At 48.7% G+C, this 18,382-nt stretch overlaps 1 protein-coding gene across 7 annotated transcripts in view; it reads left to right on the forward strand.

The window, feature by feature from the left end:
• The window catches only part of si:dkey-205h23.2 (CUGBP Elav-like family member 4), a 137,553-nt gene that overhangs the window by 71,206 nt on the left and 47,965 nt on the right, over positions 1-18,382 (forward strand). For all 7 annotated transcript variants that reach the window (XR_004765268.1, XM_035417773.1, XM_035417775.1 and 4 more), the window contains exon 3: positions 12,635-12,683. Coding sequence is in view for 6 of the 7 variants with exons in the window: in XM_035417773.1 (XP_035273664.1) it covers positions 12,635-12,683 (49 nt within the window). In the remaining variant the exon portion in view is untranslated. The remainder of the gene's footprint in view (positions 1-12,634; positions 12,684-18,382) is intronic.

Consider the following 18,382-nt stretch of genomic DNA (forward strand, 5'->3'; position numbering starts at 1 on the left):
CGCCGCGTCGGTCGCCCCTCCAGAGGACGGGCGGAACGTGCGAAACGAGCGTGCGAGCTTACCCAGAAAAATGAAGGAGTAAAGGGGGGGGCGGGGGGGGGGGGAACCGGCCTCCGCGGGGAACAAACTGCCAGGTAATTACTGAGCGCGGGACAGAATTTAGAGACAGAAACGAGTAAAAAAAAAAAGAAAGAAATAAAGCCTCTCCCCGTTCACGGGCTCCCCCCGCTTGGGAAAACAGTGTGTATGTGTGTGTGCGTGAGTGTGTGTGTGTGTGTGTGTGTGTGTGTGTGTGTGCGTGTGTGTGTGTGTCTGTTTGTGTGTGTGTGTGTGTGTGTGTGTCTGTGTGTGCGGGTGCATGTGTGTCTGTTTGTGTGTGTGTGTGTCTGTGTGTGTGTGAGTCTGTGTGTGCGGGTGCATGTGTGTCTGTTTGTGTGTGTGTGTGCGTGCGTGTGTGCGTGTGTGCGTGCGTGCGTGCGTGTGCGTGTGTGTGTGTGTGTGCGGGTGCATGTGTGTGTGTATGTGTGTGTGCGTGAGTGTGTGTGTGTGTGTGTGTGTGTGTGTGTGCGTGTGTGTGTGTGTCTGTTTGTGTGTGTGTGTGTGTGTGTGTGTGTCTGTGTGTGCGGGTGCATGTGTGTCTGTTTGTGTGTGTGTGTGTCTGTGTGTGTGTGAGTCTGTGTGTGCGGGTGCATGTGTGTCTGTTTGTGTGTGTGTGTGCGTGCGTGTGTGCGTGTGTGCGTGCGTGCGTGCGTGTGCGTGTGTGCGTGTGTGTGCGGGTGCATGTGTGTCTGTTTGTGTGTGTGCGTGTGTGTGTGCGTGTGTGTCTGTTTGTGTGTGTGTGTGCGTGTGTGCGTGTGCGCACATGCCCTCATCTCTAATAACAAATCTGCCACAGCTAAAAATAGGTCCCGCCTTCTACCCCCTGCTGGGGTTCCAACAGGCTGCCCCATCTTACTTGATGGCGGAATTGTCCTTCATCAGTTCTGCCTCCAGACAGTGCGGATTTTTTGTTTACTCCAATTTCTCCTCTGCCTGTGCAAATGCCGAACGAAGGCACAGCCGCCCTCTCCCTAATTTTCGGCGCGGCGTCTGCGGGGCGGGGGAGCAAATTTGGGGAAGGGAGCGCCGTCGTCTGCGCCGGCCCCCGGCCGCGCCGACCGGCTCGCTTATTTGTTCTGACGTGAGGAGGAAAATAGGAACAGGAGGCGCTCTGTGTACTCTAGCCTCTGGGTTTGTTTTCGGAGCGCTCTCTAACCGCGAGCCGCCGTTCCTCCCTCTTTCTGTCTCTTTCTCCTTCCCTCTCTGCCTCTCTCTCTCTCTCTCTCTCTCTCCCCCTCTCTCTCTCTCTCTTTTAAATGGCACTCGAGAGAAAAAGTCAGATTGCGTAAAGCGTCTTTAATTGAGCTTAATAGGCTGTAAATGGCATCGGTAACACGTGCCGACGTCTTGACGGACGAGCGGGCGTCGGCAGGGAAGAGCGGCGGCGGTGGGGGAGGGTGTGTGAGGTGGGGCGGTGGGTGGGGTTGGGGGGGGGGGGGAGTGGCAGCAACCTGGGTCTCTATTTTAGAGGGAGGGGAAGACGACATGAGCTCCCGACGCCCTCCCCTTTTGCGCCATGAAATTAATTAGAAGAACTGCGATTGGAGGGACGGCTGAGAAAATAATGAGTAAGAAGCCAGGCCGTTGTGATTGAAAAAAACGCGCTGCAACTGACCCCTGTTACGACCGATGGTCAGAAGCTTAGAGCTATGAAGAGTAAGAGACAGTGGCACTAAAAAGCCTGTTGCTGCTAGGCTCTCCATCTTGCTCAAACCTACGGACAACCTGCAAATCTCTTGAAAGAATACAGAGGGTGTTATTCTAAAACCTCCCTTCTTGAGGTATGGCATGACATTCATAGCATGAATCAGGTGCTTTGGTAAAATTTACTGAGACACAACTACGGGGGGATAAATTGTTAGAAAGAGAAGCTCCTGTTTTTCCCCAGAGTTGAGCGCACACATCTGTCAGTCCTGCATGGTATTATGAAAGTCTGGTGCTGACATGTAGCCAGTTTAAAAATGTAAAGATTTTTTTCCCCCCTTGTGCCCTTTCCACACACAGACACACGCACACGCACACGCACACACACACACGTACTCAGGCAGCACACACACACACACACAGCTACACAGCCGCGCAGCCACAACCAGAACAAAGATGTATTTATCATAAAAAAAAGAATGAAAAAATATAGATTGGCCGCAGGAGATATTTAAAAAAAAAAAAAACACAAAAAAGAGCGGAAGGCTCACAGAGAGCGGTGAGAGGGAGAGGGAGAGAGCTGAGGAGAGGAGAGGAAAAGGGAAAAGGGAAAAGGGAGGGGAGGGGAGGCGAAGGGGAAGGGGGAGCGGAGGCGGCGGGCCCGAGCCCGGGCGTGCCTTCGATTGCAGAATTCCCCGGCAGGACAGGCCGAGCTGCCGATTTGTCAGCATTGATCAAGCCATTACGGAGCTGCGGCGGGAAGCGTATCGGCCCTGGAAGCCGAGGGGGCCGCAGTCAGACAGAGACGAAGCGAGGGAGATATCCTCGCCTCTTTTTTTTATTTTCGGCTCCTGCTTCCTGCCCCTCAGGCCGGGCGAGCCGGGTGGGGGGGGGGGAGTTGGGGGGGTCTGAGCCCCGGCTCGGGCGCGTAAACGGAGACGGCCACCCGTGGGCCCAAATGTCAGCTCTTCGCCGCGTCTCCGGCCCGAGGGGGGAGACGGCTCCGCCTCCCTCGGCCCCCCGATAAATTCACATAATTAACTTTGCCTCGATCTGCCGGCTAATCTGCCGCTCGGTAATAAGGGATTAAAATGTCACTTAAGCCACCTGCTGTTACTGAGCCCGCAGCCACCGCTCGTGAGCATCCGCGTGTGCGTCTTTGCATCTGCGTGTGCGGCTGGGCTTCTGCGTCTTTGCATCTGTGCGTGCGTGTGTGTCTTTGCATCTGCATCTTTGCATCTGTGCGTGCGTGTGTGTCTTTGCATCTGCGTGTGCGAGTGTGCTTCTGCGTCTTTGCATCTGTGCGTACGTGTGCGTCTTTGCATCTGCGTGCGTGACTGTGCTTCTGCGTCTTTGCATCTGTGCGTGCTTGTGTGTGTTTGCATCTGCGTGTGCGAGTGTGTTTTCATGTGTGTTTACACACGCGTGTTTGTGTGCGGGCATGAATACGCCTCTGTGGATGTGTGTGCTTGAAGCTGTTTGTGTGTGTGTGTTTGCGTGTGCGTGTGAATGTGTGTGTCTGTGAGCATGTGTGCCAAGGCTTGAGTGTGCCTGTATGTATGTGTGCATGTGTTGTTTGTGTTTACGCCTGTGCATATTGTGTGTGTGTGTATATGTGTGTGCATGTGTGAGTGCATACGTGTGTGAGTGTGTGTGTGTGTTTATATGTGTGTGTGTGTGTGTGTGTGTGTGTGTATGTGTGCGTGTGTGTGTGTGTGTTTATGTGTGTGTGTGCGCATGCTGGATTAGGGATCGCTGTATATTGACTTTCTACCTGTGCTCAGCTGGCTCCACCTCCTGCTGTCTGATTTTCAGTCATTAAGAGCAGAACTGGTTCACGGTTTTGCTACATTTAGAGCTTTTCCTCCCACACTGTGGTTGAAGCCATTAAAACTAGTTTTAAAGGAAACAAACTTTTTTCTTCTTCTGTGGATTGCGGTAGGGCTCCAAGCAAAGAGAACACACTGATCACAAATGACAAGACATAATCTGTGACGCTTGGAGACAGCAACGAGCGAGAGAGAGAGAGAGAGAGAGAGAGAGAGAGAGAGAGAGAGAGAGAGAGAGAGAGAGAGAGAGAGAGAGAGAGAGAAAGAGAGAGAGAGAGAGAGAGTCCTTCTGAAGAGTGACACACTAATGATGAGCTCTTAAAAATGTTATCTTTTAACTAAGTAATTGATGAGACAAAATAAATATTTAACAACAGAATACCTCAGAAAAGAACACTGAACAAGTGCAGAACAGCAGAATTACTATAAAACTGGAAAAACCAGGCCAGAACACAATATAAAACCAAATTAGCATAAATTAGCAAGCAAAGATTAGTAAGCAAAGCTAACTGGACTGGAAAGCTGAAAAGAAAAGAAAAGAAAAAAGAAAAGAAAAACAGAACAAAACAAGAACACAGAACATAGAAGGTAGGCCTGAACTATATTATCAATAAATAAGATACCTTAGTAAACAATATAGTAGCTAAACAAACAAAAGGCTGAACAAAAAGAAGTTAGCTAGCAAGCTAAACAACATTAGCCAAACGTCAGTTAAAAAGTTGAAGAAAGTGACAGTTGGAGTGCCTCCACACTGTAACAATTTTTGGTTACCATGGCAACGGTTACCATGGTAACGGAGCAGCCTGCAGGCAGAAGCACAGAGATACAATACCCTGCAGAAGTCACAAATGCTCAGACCAGGAAGCAGTATAAACTTTCTGTACTGAAAAACAGCCCTGAATCCCTGCACTGTGACTATGCTTACATAGAGGACAGGAAGATCAAAAACAACTTGATCTTCCACACAGAACACCCAACAGCCTGGCACACAGCTCTGTGTAAGCACTTTAAAAATATTAAAAAAAGAGGCATCTGCCATGGAAGACAGATCGTTATTGGGGATCAATCAGATGACAGCCCCACAATATTAACCATTAACATATACCACAATGGAACAGTGTTAGTTCAAGGCAGTGAGGCCAGCTTGGACTCCTTTGAGGAGATATTTTTATTTTTGAAAGAGGAGGCAGACAAAATTAAGGGAACCCCTGAACCCCTGATCAGCCCTGACCCCAATGATTCCCCAACCACCAACAGCACTGTCCACCTAACCCAACCTCCCAATACACCCCCTCTGCCTGCCAACGCCAGCCCAATACGGAGCCCAAAGTACAGTGAGCAAATGCGGGAGACCCTGGCCCTGCTGGAGCAGGACTACACAGAATTTAAAGAATTCACCATGGCCCGCCTGTGTGAACACAGCCTCTCCCAGGAGCTACGGGATGAGGTGTGCCAGGTGAAAAGAGAATGCAGGATGGCAGTGAGTGATGCAATGGCTGAATTAAAAGAGCTGCAGCAGGACAATGAAGCTCTTAGAATGCAGCTGGCCAGCCTTAAAGAGGACCTGAAGCACAGGGACAATGTGCACAACATGGAGCTGCAGAACTTAAAAGAGCAGCTCCACAGGTATACACACAGCACAGCCCTCCCCGACACATACACGCTCCCGGACACACAGCCCCTCCCCATAACACAATCCCCTGCTGACACACACACACACCGTAACGCAACCACAAACCTTACATTACAGCCCCTCACTGACACACAGCCCCTCACTGACGCACACACACATACTGAGACACACACACCCCCTAACACACAACCTACTACTAACACACAGCCCCTTACAGACACACAGACAAAGCACCCCAATGCCGAGGTGGTCCTATTAATGGACTCCAACGGGAAGTACCTAGACACACAGAGGATGTTCCCAGGCCGGCGGGTCAGCGCACTGCGCTGTGCGAACACAGGACAGGCCCTGCAGCAGCTGAAGAGGGACACACTGGGGAGCCCGGCCTGCATCGTTATACACACCGGCACCAACGACCTGCGAGCTCTACAGCAGCACACCGCTCGTGCTGTGATGAAGGTGGCAGTGAAGGCCACACAGGAGTTCCCCGACTCCAGAGTGGTGGTCTCCACACTGCTGCCCCGAGCAGACACACCCCCACACATCATTGCAGCAATCAATGCCGAGATCACCAGAGGATGTGCCACCCTACCCAGTGTACACCTGGTACACCACCCTGCCCTGGGCCCTTGGCACCTGCATGACGCTGTGCACCTGAACGGACCAGGAGTCAGGATCTTCGCCAAGTCCCTTAAGGACATCGCTCTGGGCCGCAGCCCCGCCAGCACCCCCCACCTCCTGCCCAGCAGAGCCCCATACAGCAGGAGGCCGCAGCCCCACCAGCACTCCCCACCCCCCCACCTCGCCCCCAGCAGAGCCCAGTACAGCAGGAGGCCCCCCCTTCTCCCAGCCCCACCTCACCAGCGCAGCAACATGTGGGTACCTGCTGCCCATCAGCGCCCCGCCCAGCCCAACCACCCCAGGCTCCCCATCCACAGGCCCAGAGCCCACCAGGAGCAGCAGCTCAGCTATGCTGCAGTCCTGAGCCAGCCAACCTGCCGACACCCTCCGCCCCCTGCCCCCGCCCCTGCCCCCGGCCTCGCCCCCACCACCACCGAGCTGGGAGAGATTAAGAGCCTCCTCAGCCTCCTCTGCAGTAAACTGATGGGTTAAAGGTCACCAGAGCGGGTAGGAGGGACACTTACTGTCCCATAATAATAATAATAATAATAATAATAATAATAATAATAATAAAAATAAATAATAAATAATAAATAATAAATAAAATTACATGTGCTAAACAGAAAAAGAAAGGATAATTCTGTTGTTACATATATATTATTTGTTTCACTTTTAATAGTTTAAATTAAATATTAAATCCCTCTCAATCAGTTTGTGGAATGTTCAGGGTATGCGCTCCTCGACCTTTGGGCTCAAGAGTGCAAACCCTGAGTTTATGAAGAATGTAAATAGTCACGATATAATTGTTTTTTTAGAAACATGGAGCCGTGTAGACACACTGACTCACTGTCCCTCAGGTTACAAAGAAATTATAGTGCCATCATTTAAATTAAAGCATGTCAAGCACGGCAGGGATTCAGGGGGAATCATAATATGGCTCAAAGAAGACCTGGCACCCGACATCACCCCGATAAAACAAGGCCCAACACATATATGGTTGAAGATTAAAAAGGGAATAGTCATGTGTGATCCTGATGTTTACCTGTGTGCGGCCTACACTCCCCCTACTGAATCACCTTATTACGATGAAAATTTTTTCCACACCCTCCACACAGAAATCAGCCATTTCCAAGCCCAGGGAAATGTGCTACTGTGTGGAGATTTAAATGCAAGGACAGGAATAGAGCCTGATTGTATTAGCAATAATGGAAATAGCCACATATTTGGACATACCCCTCTAAATCTTATACCAAATGTAACACAGAGAAATAACCCTGACCGTGCTGTAAACAAAAATGGTAGGGAGTTAGTGCATCTCTGTCGAGCCTTAGGCCTGTACATTCTTAATGGCAGGATCAGAGGGGACTCTTTAGGAAGGTTCACTTACTGCTCAGCTCTTGGGACTAGTGTAGTCGACTATGCCATCACTGACATGGACCCCTCTTTCATCAGTGCATTCACTGTTAGACCACAAACCCCATTTTCAGACCACTGTCAAATCAATGTGTACCTAAAAAGAATTGGACAACCCAAGAAAACTGAAACACAGCCCTCTAAGCTGTATAATCTCAATCAAACATACAGATGGGCTGCAAACAGCATGGAAGAATTTACCAAAGCAATCAGTTCGACTGAAATAACTAACCATATTAACAGTTTCATTTTAACATCATTTAAACCTGACCAAAGTGGTGTAAATCTAGCAGCTAAAATGATAAATGAAATCTTCCATCAATCAGCATTTAAAGCTAACCTCAAAAAAACTAACAAGAGAATAAATCAGAAACAAAATCTTGAAGAAAAATGGTTTGATGATGAATGTAAATCTACTAGAAAAAAGCTAAGACAACTATCAAATTTGAAACATCATCAGCCACAAAACCCTGACCTGCGCCTCAAATATTGCGAAATCCTTTCATTATATAAACAAATGTTAAAACAAAAAAAACAAAAACAAATTCATGAAACTCTAAAAGAGATGGAAGATTCCATTAACCAAAATCAGTTCTGGGAAAAATGGAATAACTTAAGTAACAAAACACCTGAAGAATTAGCCATCCAAAATTGTGAAATTTGGAAAAGCCATTTTAAAAGCCTATATACAGAATTCTCTCAGGATGATTTCAATTTGGAACAAAAACTAATTCAAGAAAAACTGAAGATACTTGAATCAACAGTCAAGGACAACCAGAATCCCCTGGACAACCAAATTACTCTAAAAGAACTAAATGAAAAAATCCAAAAACTCAAACCTAAAAAAGCTTGTGGCCCTGACAGTATCAGAACAGAAATGCTTAAATACAGCACCCCTGAGCTGCAGAAGGCCTTACTTAAGTTATTCAACCTAATATTACAAACAGGCTGCTTCCCTGAGATCTGGAGCCAAGGGCTTATATCCCCAATCTACAAGAGTGGAGATAAATTCGACCCCAATAACTACCGAGGCATTTGTGTGAGCAGTAATCTGGGGAAGGTTTTCTGCAGTATTCTTAACGCCCGAATACAAGCCTTCCTTACCGAACACAATGTCTTGAGTAAGAGTCAGATTGGTTTTCTTCCAAAACACCGCACAACTGACCATATTTACACCCTACACACCCTAATCAACAAACATGTATACCAAAAAAATAAAGGAAAAATCTTTGCATGCTTCATTGACTTCAAAAAAGCATTTGATTCAATCTGGCACGAGGGCCTATATTATAAAATCCTACAAAGTGGTGTAGGGGGTAAAGTGTATGACATAATTAAATCAATATATGTAAAAAACAAGTGCGGAATAAAACTTGGCAAAAAAAGAACTGATTTCTTCACGCAGGGGCGTGGGGTGAGGCAGGGCTGCAGTTTGAGTCCAACATTGTTCAATATATATATCAATGAATTAGCGGTGTTACTGGAACAATCTTCAGCTCCTGGCCTCACCCTAAACAACACAGACGTTAAATTCTTGCTCTATGCAGATGACCTGGTCCTGCTGTCACCCACTAAACAAGGATTACAGCAGAACCTGGATCTGCTAGAGCAATACTGTCAGAACTGGGCACTGACGGTAAATTTGAAAAAGACAAAGATTATGATCTTCCAAAAAAAGCCCAGATCTCAGGAAAACAGATACCTCTTTACTCTAGGAAACACCGTCCTAGAACACACACTAAGCTACGATTACCTAGGACTAAAAATCAGTGCGTCAGGGAGCTTTGGCCTAGCAGTGAATGCATTAAAAGAAAAAGCCCGCAGGGCTTTTTATGCAATTAAAAGGAGATTCCATACAATAAATATTCCCATTAGAATCTGGTTAAAAATCTTTGACTGTGTCATTCAGCCTATCATGCTGTATGGAAGCGAAATATGGGGTCCACTCAGTCAGCAAGACTACACCAAGTGGGAGAAACATCCAGCTGAAACCCTGCATGCAGAATTCTGTAAAAACATACTAAAAGTACATAGAAATGCCCCTAACAATGCATGCAGGGCTGAATTAGGCAGATTTCCGACTCTCATTCAAATTCAAAAAAGGGCATTAAACTTTATTGAACATCTAAAAATGAGTCCAACAGACTCCTTACAATTCTTGGCACTCCAAACCCAAGAGCTCAGCCCAGGAAAGTATCCCCTCAGTCAGCTGGTTCTGAACCTCTCTAGACTAACATTAACACATACTAATGCAAACCAGCTTCAGACCAGCACTGCTTCACAACAGCCCATTAGAGTCAACCAAATTATAAAACACATCAAAAACTCCTATCTGGACCACTGGAACAAAGAAACACAATCCCAAAATAAACTGAATTGTTATCGGGCCCTAAATAGAAAATACACACAGGCAGAGTATCTCTTCTCTGTCAGAGATACAAAGCAGAGACGGATCCTGACCAAGTACAGGCTCAGTGACCACACGCTTGCAATTGAAATAGGCAGATACAAAAACTCATGGGTACCAAAAGAAGAGCGAATATGTGGTCACTGTAAGACAGGAGAGGTAGAAACAGAGATGCACTTCCTCCTTACTTGCACAAAATATTTACAAATTAGAAAAAAATATTTCGAAAAATTATCCCAAATTATAAATAATTTTAATTACAAATCAAAAGAAGAAAAATGTGCAATTCTTTTAGGGGAAGGATCAACAGCCCCAATTGCAGCACAGTTCATTTCAGCCTGCCATAACCTGAGGGACAGTGAGTGACCACCCACCCCAAAGAAACATTGTACATACTTATTGATTTACTTCTGTTGCTGTTATTGTATATGCTGTTATTTGTATATATTGTTACATTTATCATTATTATTTTAATATTACTCTTATTTTACATATTATATATGTATGCTTTGGCAATAAATATGTCTGTATTTCATGCCAATAAAGCAACTTAAATTGAAATTGAATTGAATTGAGAGAGAGAGAGAGAGAACCTTGGCAAGGAGATATGCCAAGCATAGACTGGACCTGGGAATTTAAATAGACACTTGTGAAGAGCCAACAAAAAAAGGAGGTAAGGTGCAGTGGAGAGAGGAGAGCGGGCGTCACTGTTTAAAAAGGGTTTTCTGTAATCCCAGAAAGTAAATGACGTAGAAAGATAAAACAGAAGAAAAAAAAACGACAGAGAAAAAGAGAGAGAGCGGGAACATCAACAAGATAATGACCTAGAATCCAACATGCTGCTTGTTCTGGAGCTGCCCTCCTGTTCTTGGTTGCCTGGCAACTTCCCCGTGTATTAAGAGTTGTCTAATGATTCCTGTTGCTGCACTGGTTTGGAGATTACTATAGGGCCCCCTCCCTCCACTGGCAACCAGGTGGCTGACTGATCGCTGGGCTGGAGGGGGGGCATGACCTCACCCTGCATGTCTCACCCCCCCACACCCGCACCCCCCCCAGTCTTGCCTTAACACAACTAGACCACCGCGATGCTAGTCCACCATGTCGTGCACACGTTTCCCACTCCCACACCCTCCTCTTAGCCCCGGCAGCCACACACCATACACATGCTGACCATTTCACACAACTTCCAAATGCTCTGTCAATATGGAGCACAAGGCTATGTACACTGCCTTCATACGTATCTAAACTCAATTTCATGCAAGAAGACATTGCTGCAGTTAGCGGTTATTGTTGCTACTGTTTTTGTAGTCTATTCACTACTGCCCCTCATTCAGGGGTTTTATTGCTTATGACGGAACACTTGTTTATTGCATTACAGTATTGTTTTCGCGTCTGGAAAACAATCCCCCTACGCCCCTAAGCTTTTTTTTTGTTGTTGTTTGTTTTGTTTTTACAAATGCGCGTATGAGTCATTTAAATAAAGAGCACCTTTTACGTGTTATTAATGTATGCAAATTAATATTTACAGAAGCGCCGCACCGCGCTGTTCAGGTGCACAAAAGAGCTTTTCAAACCTGGGATTCAAACCTGAAACAGTCCAATTACCAAACGGGGTCCAGACGTTTAGCGACTACTGCGCTACGCTACGCCACTTCTGTCAAACTTTTCTCGTTGGCGTGAATCACTTGAACACATCCCCCCGAGCACAGCGAAGCTCTCCCTGTGTTCAGGCCCGGCGAGACTGAGGCACGCTTGTTATGTGTTCTTTTTTTTATTATTCTAGCTCTGAGCACGGCACGCAGGCGTAGTTCCCCTCGGCAAACATCGGTTTTTTGCTTCGCTCCCACGAGGCCGGGGCCACATCTGTGTCTCTGGCCTCGCGGGAGCGTGTTTTTTCGGCGCGCGTGTCAGGCGGGATTAAGCCCTGTCTGACGGACGCGCGCGCCTGCACGCGTGTGTGTGTGTGTGTGTGTCACGGCGCGTCGCTCGGGGCGCGTCACCCGAGCGCGTCACCCACGCGTCCGTCTCGCGTTCCGCGTTCGGCTGACGTCTGGGCTTGCGTCGACCGCCCCGTTCTCCTTTCGACAGCCTAAATCCTGATGGATCCACTCCTGGAGAGCTTACGGTTGTGACAGAGGGCCAGCGGTGTAATAAGGCTTTGGGCTTGTAGCTCAGAGTTTGCAGGTTTGGGTCCCAGGTCGGCCATTGTAGTACCCTTCAGTAAGGTAGTCAACTTGCACTGCTTAAGCAAAAGCTGTGTAAATATACTGTACGTGTATAAAAACGTGAGCCGTGCAAGTCAATCTGGACCAGAGCATCTGCTACAGTAATTGCCTAATGTGCCGGTAAATGTAATGTAGAGATGTAAGGAGGGGGTGTCTAGGGATTCCGTTCCATATTTCTTCTCCCTCTCTTTTCAGCAACACCGCATTACCTTTTTTTTTTCCCCGCAGTCTCTCCTTTGAAAGGAAGGCTTAATGTTCTTTTAGAGTCTCGGTCGGGGGTTCGGAATTGAAATCCTGGGGGTACTGTCCACTACATCGGCAGCCTTTCAGGAATGAGGTCATGATGTTTTGGTATTGTTCCAGAATCAAAGAAGGCTCGGGAACAGGCCGCCTTAAGGGGGACTCTTGAGTTAGAGGCTCGGAAAGCGTGATGTCATGGCAGGGGACGCAGGAGGCCGCCTTAAGGGAACTCTTAGTGTGAGATTTGGAGCCGGTGATGTAATGGTATTTGTCACTCGGTGCCATCTGATACCCAGCGTGACTCCTGTCATTGAAAACCGCAAATTCTGCTCAACTGTGAATGAAGGCGGGAGTCTCCGCGGGCCCCCGTCCCGGGTAAATCAGACGTTTCGCGAAACCCGGCCCCTCGCTGCTTTTCGCCTCCCCCTGCCGGGGGTTCGGCGCGCGTGTGGAAGAGCGTGCGTGTGGAAGAGCGTGCGCTCACCCCCGTCTTTCCCCTCTCTCTCTCTCTCTCTCCCCTCAGATGAACCGGCCTATCCAGGTGAAGCCAGCCGACAGCGAAGGACGAGGAGGTAATTAACCTTCTTCTGGTCTTTCCGCACCCCTCACCACGCGTTAACGCCGCCGCCTCAGAAGGGGGCGCGCGGGCCCAATTCGCGGCGCGGCCGCTAATGTAGGTCGCCCCGGCTCGCGTCGACTCCAGCCCGCCGCCGTCTGCGCAAGGAGGAGGAGGAGGAGGAGGAGGAGGAGCGCGGTCGTCTCCGGTTCGCCCCGGTTCAAAGGCGAGCGGCGGGCGGGCGCGTGTGCGCTCGGCTCCCGACCACGCCCGGAGCGCCGGCTCACCCCAATTACACAAACGAGCTTCTGGGAAACCCCCCCCGTCCCCCCCCCTGTCCCCCTTTCTCACCACGGTTTCTAACACTGGGAAGTCGCGCTTTGTCTGACGCGTCACAGGTCACGGCGAATACCTCGATAGTTTAGCGGTGCCGTGCGTCGGGGAGAAAACTTCGTCGGGAATATAACGCGGGAAATTATGACCGCGCGCGGTCCCGGACGGAACGGAACGCGCGATAACTCTCGTCGTGCAAAAAAAAACAGCTCCGTGAATTAAATGGAATATAGATCTGGGAACGCGGGGCAGGGAATTAAAGGGGAATATATCGTCCGGGTTTCTTCTACAGCGGTCCCCTTCTCCACCTCTCTCCCCTGGAGCAAAGCCCAAGGGTGATTTACACTGCCAGGTTAGGTTCAGGCAGCCCATTTCCTCGCCACACAAATCCCATTTAGATCCTATTTTTGTCACGGCGCCACTTTAATTAATGGCCATCTAAAAACAGGCAAAGTCTGACCGACAACGCTTGGGTGGGAGCCAGTCTGCGTCTCGCGGAGATAAATTGGACAGAGGGCTTAAGAGAGAAGGATGGATGGACCCTCGCTATCAATTACTACTCTTTCTGTACGGGAGAGACGGGGGACGGAGAATTACAAGGGAGCCGGTGAAATACAGGCTTCTCTGCGGCCGACCCAAGACTCGGGCTCCTCCGCAGTCTGCGGGGTCTGTGAGAGAGATGCTGTATTTCAGAGGGGGGTGGGGGGTGTGTGTGGGGGGGTGGGGGGTGGGGTGGGGAAGGGACAGGTCAGTGAATGAAATAAGACCGCGCGGACAGGACGGAACAGAGCCATCGAGCGTTAACGGCAACAGGTAGCCGGAGACCGGGGGGGGGGCGCGGAAATGAAGCCCTGTCGCGGCCGACAGTCGGTAATGAGATTTACTCGCCCGCTCCCCGCGGAAAACAAAGCGGGCGCGAGCTCGCGCCGGCGCGTCCGTCATCGCGGGATCGTTAGGGGGGGGGGGAAGGCGCGGGGCGGCGTCTCTCCGCCTCCGACGACGACGACGACGGGACCGGAAACGAGCGACGCGGCACCGGGGGGTCCGCCCCGGGCGACGCCCGACAGATTTTTGGCACCGTCTGAATGCGTGAACGGCGAACGCGCGGAGGGTCCCGCAGCCATTACATTACATTACATTACAGGCATTTGGCAGACGCTCTTATCCAGAGCGACGTACAACAAAGTGTAGAACCATAACCAGGAACAAGTATGACGGCCAAGGGACCGCCCCCGTCTCCTCGGCGGTGTCGTATTCCTCAAAAAATGCGCGACGTCGCCGATTACCCGTCGCGCGTGCGTCTCGCGGGCGCGTGCCTCCACAGACATTAGCGCCCGTCAGCGCGTGTTCTGACGCACGGCGGAGCTCCCCGCTCCCTCTCCCGGGAGGAGACGTCCTCCCTGGAGGACGGGGAACGCGTCAGCTCGGCAGAGAAACCGCGGCGGTGGCACACGCCGCGCTGGGGACGGCCTCTCTTTCAACCAGACGCCGCCGCGCGACGCTCGAGTGTTTTTTTTTCCCCCCCCGCCTAACGCTAAAGGAAAAAAACCCGATCCTGTAGCGCGCGGGCGTCGAACCTCAGTCCTGGAGGGGCCGCGGCGTCTGCTGGTTCTTGGGGGTCCTTCTCGGCACGAGCTCTTCGTTTACGTCATCGATCGGCTGAGGAATCCGCGCCTTCTTTCTGGAAGGCCTTAATTGACAGCTGATTTAAATGAAAACACAAAAAGCCCGCAGACGCCGCGGGCCCCCTCAGGGATTCAGTTTGACACCCATGCTACGGAGTGACTCATACGCTTTTAATGTTCCCTGGAATGTTCCGGAGATCCTGCGGGACTCAGAGACATCCTAGTCGAGTGAATCAGCTTTTGATTGTTTTCATCTAAAGGAGGGCGATTCAATCAAACGACTCTTCACTCTGTTCCTTAAAACGTAATCGCGATTTTAAAACGGGGCGTTCGGTGAGTGCCGCGGTCACTGAAATTAACAGGAAAATATTGGGCAAGGGTGCCAAAAAAAAAATACAAAAAAATATGGAGTGCTACTTGTTTAAATTCGTCACTCACAGGAGCACAAGTTATCAGACCGTGAAAAAACCCCGATCTCTGTTTGGAATTGAAATCCAATCTCGAAGGCGTTCGGACACTCTCCGCTGTTTCCTAACCGAACCAGACACTATCAGGATGGCCTCCGGCCTCAGAGACGCACCTTAAAGCCAATATATACCACCGTCCGGCTCTGAGCAAACCATATGTCTTTGGCTGCGTTACAGCAAACTCCCAGCCTGAAAAGAAAGATAAACCGGGGGAAAGGAGGGAGAAAGGCGTGGAAGAAAGAGAAAGGGAGGGATCAAAGCTTGGAGAGAGAGAGATGGATAGAGAAGGAGGCAGGCAACCAAATATCTAATAAAGCAACAGAAGGCTGCCTGGTCTCTCTCTCTCTGTCTCTCTCTCTCTCTTTCTATCTCTGCCTCTATCCCATCTCACTCTGTCTCTCTCTCTATCTCTGTCTCTATCCCCTCTCTCTCTCTTTCTCTCTCTGTCTCTCTCTCTATCTCTCTCTCTCTGTCTTTCTATCTCTGCCTCTATCCCCTCTCTCTCTGTCTCTCTCTCTATCTCTGTCTCTATCCCCTCTCTCTCTCTCTCTCTGTCTCTCTCTCTCTCTCTCGCCCCTCGTTACCACCAGGAATCCCTTCCCTCTGACCTTGTCTGCCGGTGTTTCGGCGAAGGAAGGATCAGGCCAGATAATCTGTGATTGGAGATGGCCGCTATCTAAGCACAATCTGTTTGTTTTCTCCGTCCCCCTCCTCCCGCCGGAGCCTTGGAAAAATATGGAAGGCGTCCAATTACCGGGCAGATGAGGAGAGACGGCGGGCGGGACGCAGACCCCATTCCCTTTCATTAGGCCAGATAACAAAGAGTCCCTCCCCCCTCCGCCGGGGGCCCGAAGGATCTGCCGGGGCTTCGTCTCTGTAACCTCCGCGGAAGAACTTTTTCTCAGCCCCCCTAACTCCCCCCCACCACTCCCACCCACCTTCCCACCTCTTTTTGACCACGTTTGTCCTTCGCGAACCGCCGGAAACGAGGGCCCCGTTGAAAGGTTAGCGATTGACGGGGCCCCACGCTGTTCTGCGGCCTGCTGTCACGCCCCGCCCCAGCAGGTAGGAGGCGCGGGGGTGCTGTGGAGGGGGGGGGGTGGGGCGCTGCTGGGTAATGCTCAGCTGGAAGGACCGCGGGAGGGCTGTCTGTCAGCGCCCCGGCCTCCGTAGAGGACCGCGTTCTACTTTACATGCAAATGACTGATCCCTGTATGCCCCCCGGTCGCAAACCCCCCCCCAAAAAACTTCCAAAAGTCAACGAAGTCTTTAGAACTGCGGGCTCTACTGGAAACTGTAACGCGCATGTTTGAGGCTGAGGACACCACAACCGAATGTGTGTCTGCGGAATTGAATTACTTAAGCGCGAGTCCTGTTTAATCTCTCTGATTACAGTAAGGAATGGATACGTCCCAAAACGTGAGGAAAAAGAGGTTCGAGTACGCGAGAAGGCGAGGCCATCATTGCTCAGTTTAGAGTTTCACTGCCGACAACACTGGTAGTGCATTTCAAATAGCAAATCCGAATATTATTATCTTCACCGATAGCATCAATATGGCCAATCTTTGCATTTTAATTGCGGTATTTACTTACTACTTAATGAGCTAAAGTGATAATGGATACGGCTAAGAAATTAGCAATGAGAAGTAAGCGCAGCGCTAAAAAGAAATGGCCGCGGCAGTATCTTAATCACCACGCGACAAGGCGTTATATCGATCAGCGCTGCGAACACCACTCCGAGAGAGCTCTGTGGCGAGCTCGAGGTTTTGAAACGAGACTTATCAGAACCACAACCTCGATGATTTGATGCTGGAAAATGATTCAGCAATAAAAACCTGTTCAAAAGGAACCTTTATTGTTAAAGAGCTTCTTGAGCTTTTCGAACCAGCTCTGCAAGCCCTGGGAATGTGAGAATTGCGGATCGATTTGAGTCTGGAAAAATCTGTCGGGCAGGTTAAATGAAAGGTGTGACACTTGCTCATAGGGCAATACAAGTTTAGTGTATTATGAAATAAACTAATAAAGTTTTTTTAATAATAAACAACGTATTTTATTTTCAAAGGAAGTATCTCAGCTCAGTTGTTTGAGCACAAACCATCCTACATATAAAATTTGTTGAGCAAACAATTGAGTTTTGTAATGGATAAACAATTTTAGTAATATAATGTACCAAAATATAATGGAATTTTTTTAACGGACTGCTGAATTTGCTTTGTTTGAATTTCTGAAATCTAAAGACAACTATCACAACATTTTTTAATTTTAGAGCTATTAAAGCGGATTAGACAAAGCTTTCAACAAATGAATAAATTAAACCGATAATACATGTTAGTGATCAACATCAATAAAAGATCTCTACAATAAAAGTGATAATTTCACATGATTATTTTAAAAACAGACCATCTGCACGACAAGTTTATCAACAGTGTTGTAATCTCACACCTGACCTGTCACCAAAGACAGAAATGAGGTATGACATGGTCCAACAGGGACCATATGTACTCTGTAACAGAGTTGATTTAACACTGAACATTTTACTGTGTGGCACAACGTACGTCCACTGTCCGATAGTCTAGAGAAAGAATGCAGCGGCTCTGCTGATGATACATTAACATGCTGTCCGAATATGTCCACCAGATGCAAAATAGTAAAACACTGGCCCAGATAATCTAGCTTTAACACGCTGATGGTTCTGATGTTATATAAAGTTATCTTTACTTAGGGCGACCACATTCACATTGTACATTTTATGAAAATGAGAATGCCTGTGAAGACAGGTGACATTTCTGTCCACATTACCACATTTTGTACTTGTATTCTTGTTAAAGTTCATTCAAAATGTACATGTCATTTTTAAGTAAACTGTCAAGCCAAAACTATGAGTCAGAACAGGCTAGCCAATAGGCTAGCCAATTAACCTCCATGGGTGCAAAGGATTTACAAGTAGGAACTGATAACCATAATGTTCATTTTAACTAGTTATGTCACTGGACAGCTAGCTAATGCACTACTGTTGATGAAATACTTGAAGTGTAGCCAGCTCACTGGTTCATCTGTGTGTGTGTGTGTGTGTGTGTGTGTGTGTGTTTGCATGCGTGCGTGTGTATGCGTGTGTGTGTGTGTGTGTGTATGTGTGTGTGTGCGTGTGTGCATGCATGTGTGGTTCACAACAACACAATCATTTTCTTGAATAAAAAAGAAAGAAACAAAAAAAAACTAGGAATAAGGAGTAGCACTCAATCCGGAAGAGAGAGGCATCAATCTTGACAGCATATGCCTTCTGCCCGAAA

This window comes from Anguilla anguilla, chromosome 5 (assembly GCF_013347855.1).
Source record: "Anguilla anguilla isolate fAngAng1 chromosome 5, fAngAng1.pri, whole genome shotgun sequence".
In the NCBI taxonomy this organism is placed as follows: domain Eukaryota; kingdom Metazoa; phylum Chordata; class Actinopteri; order Anguilliformes; family Anguillidae; genus Anguilla; species Anguilla anguilla.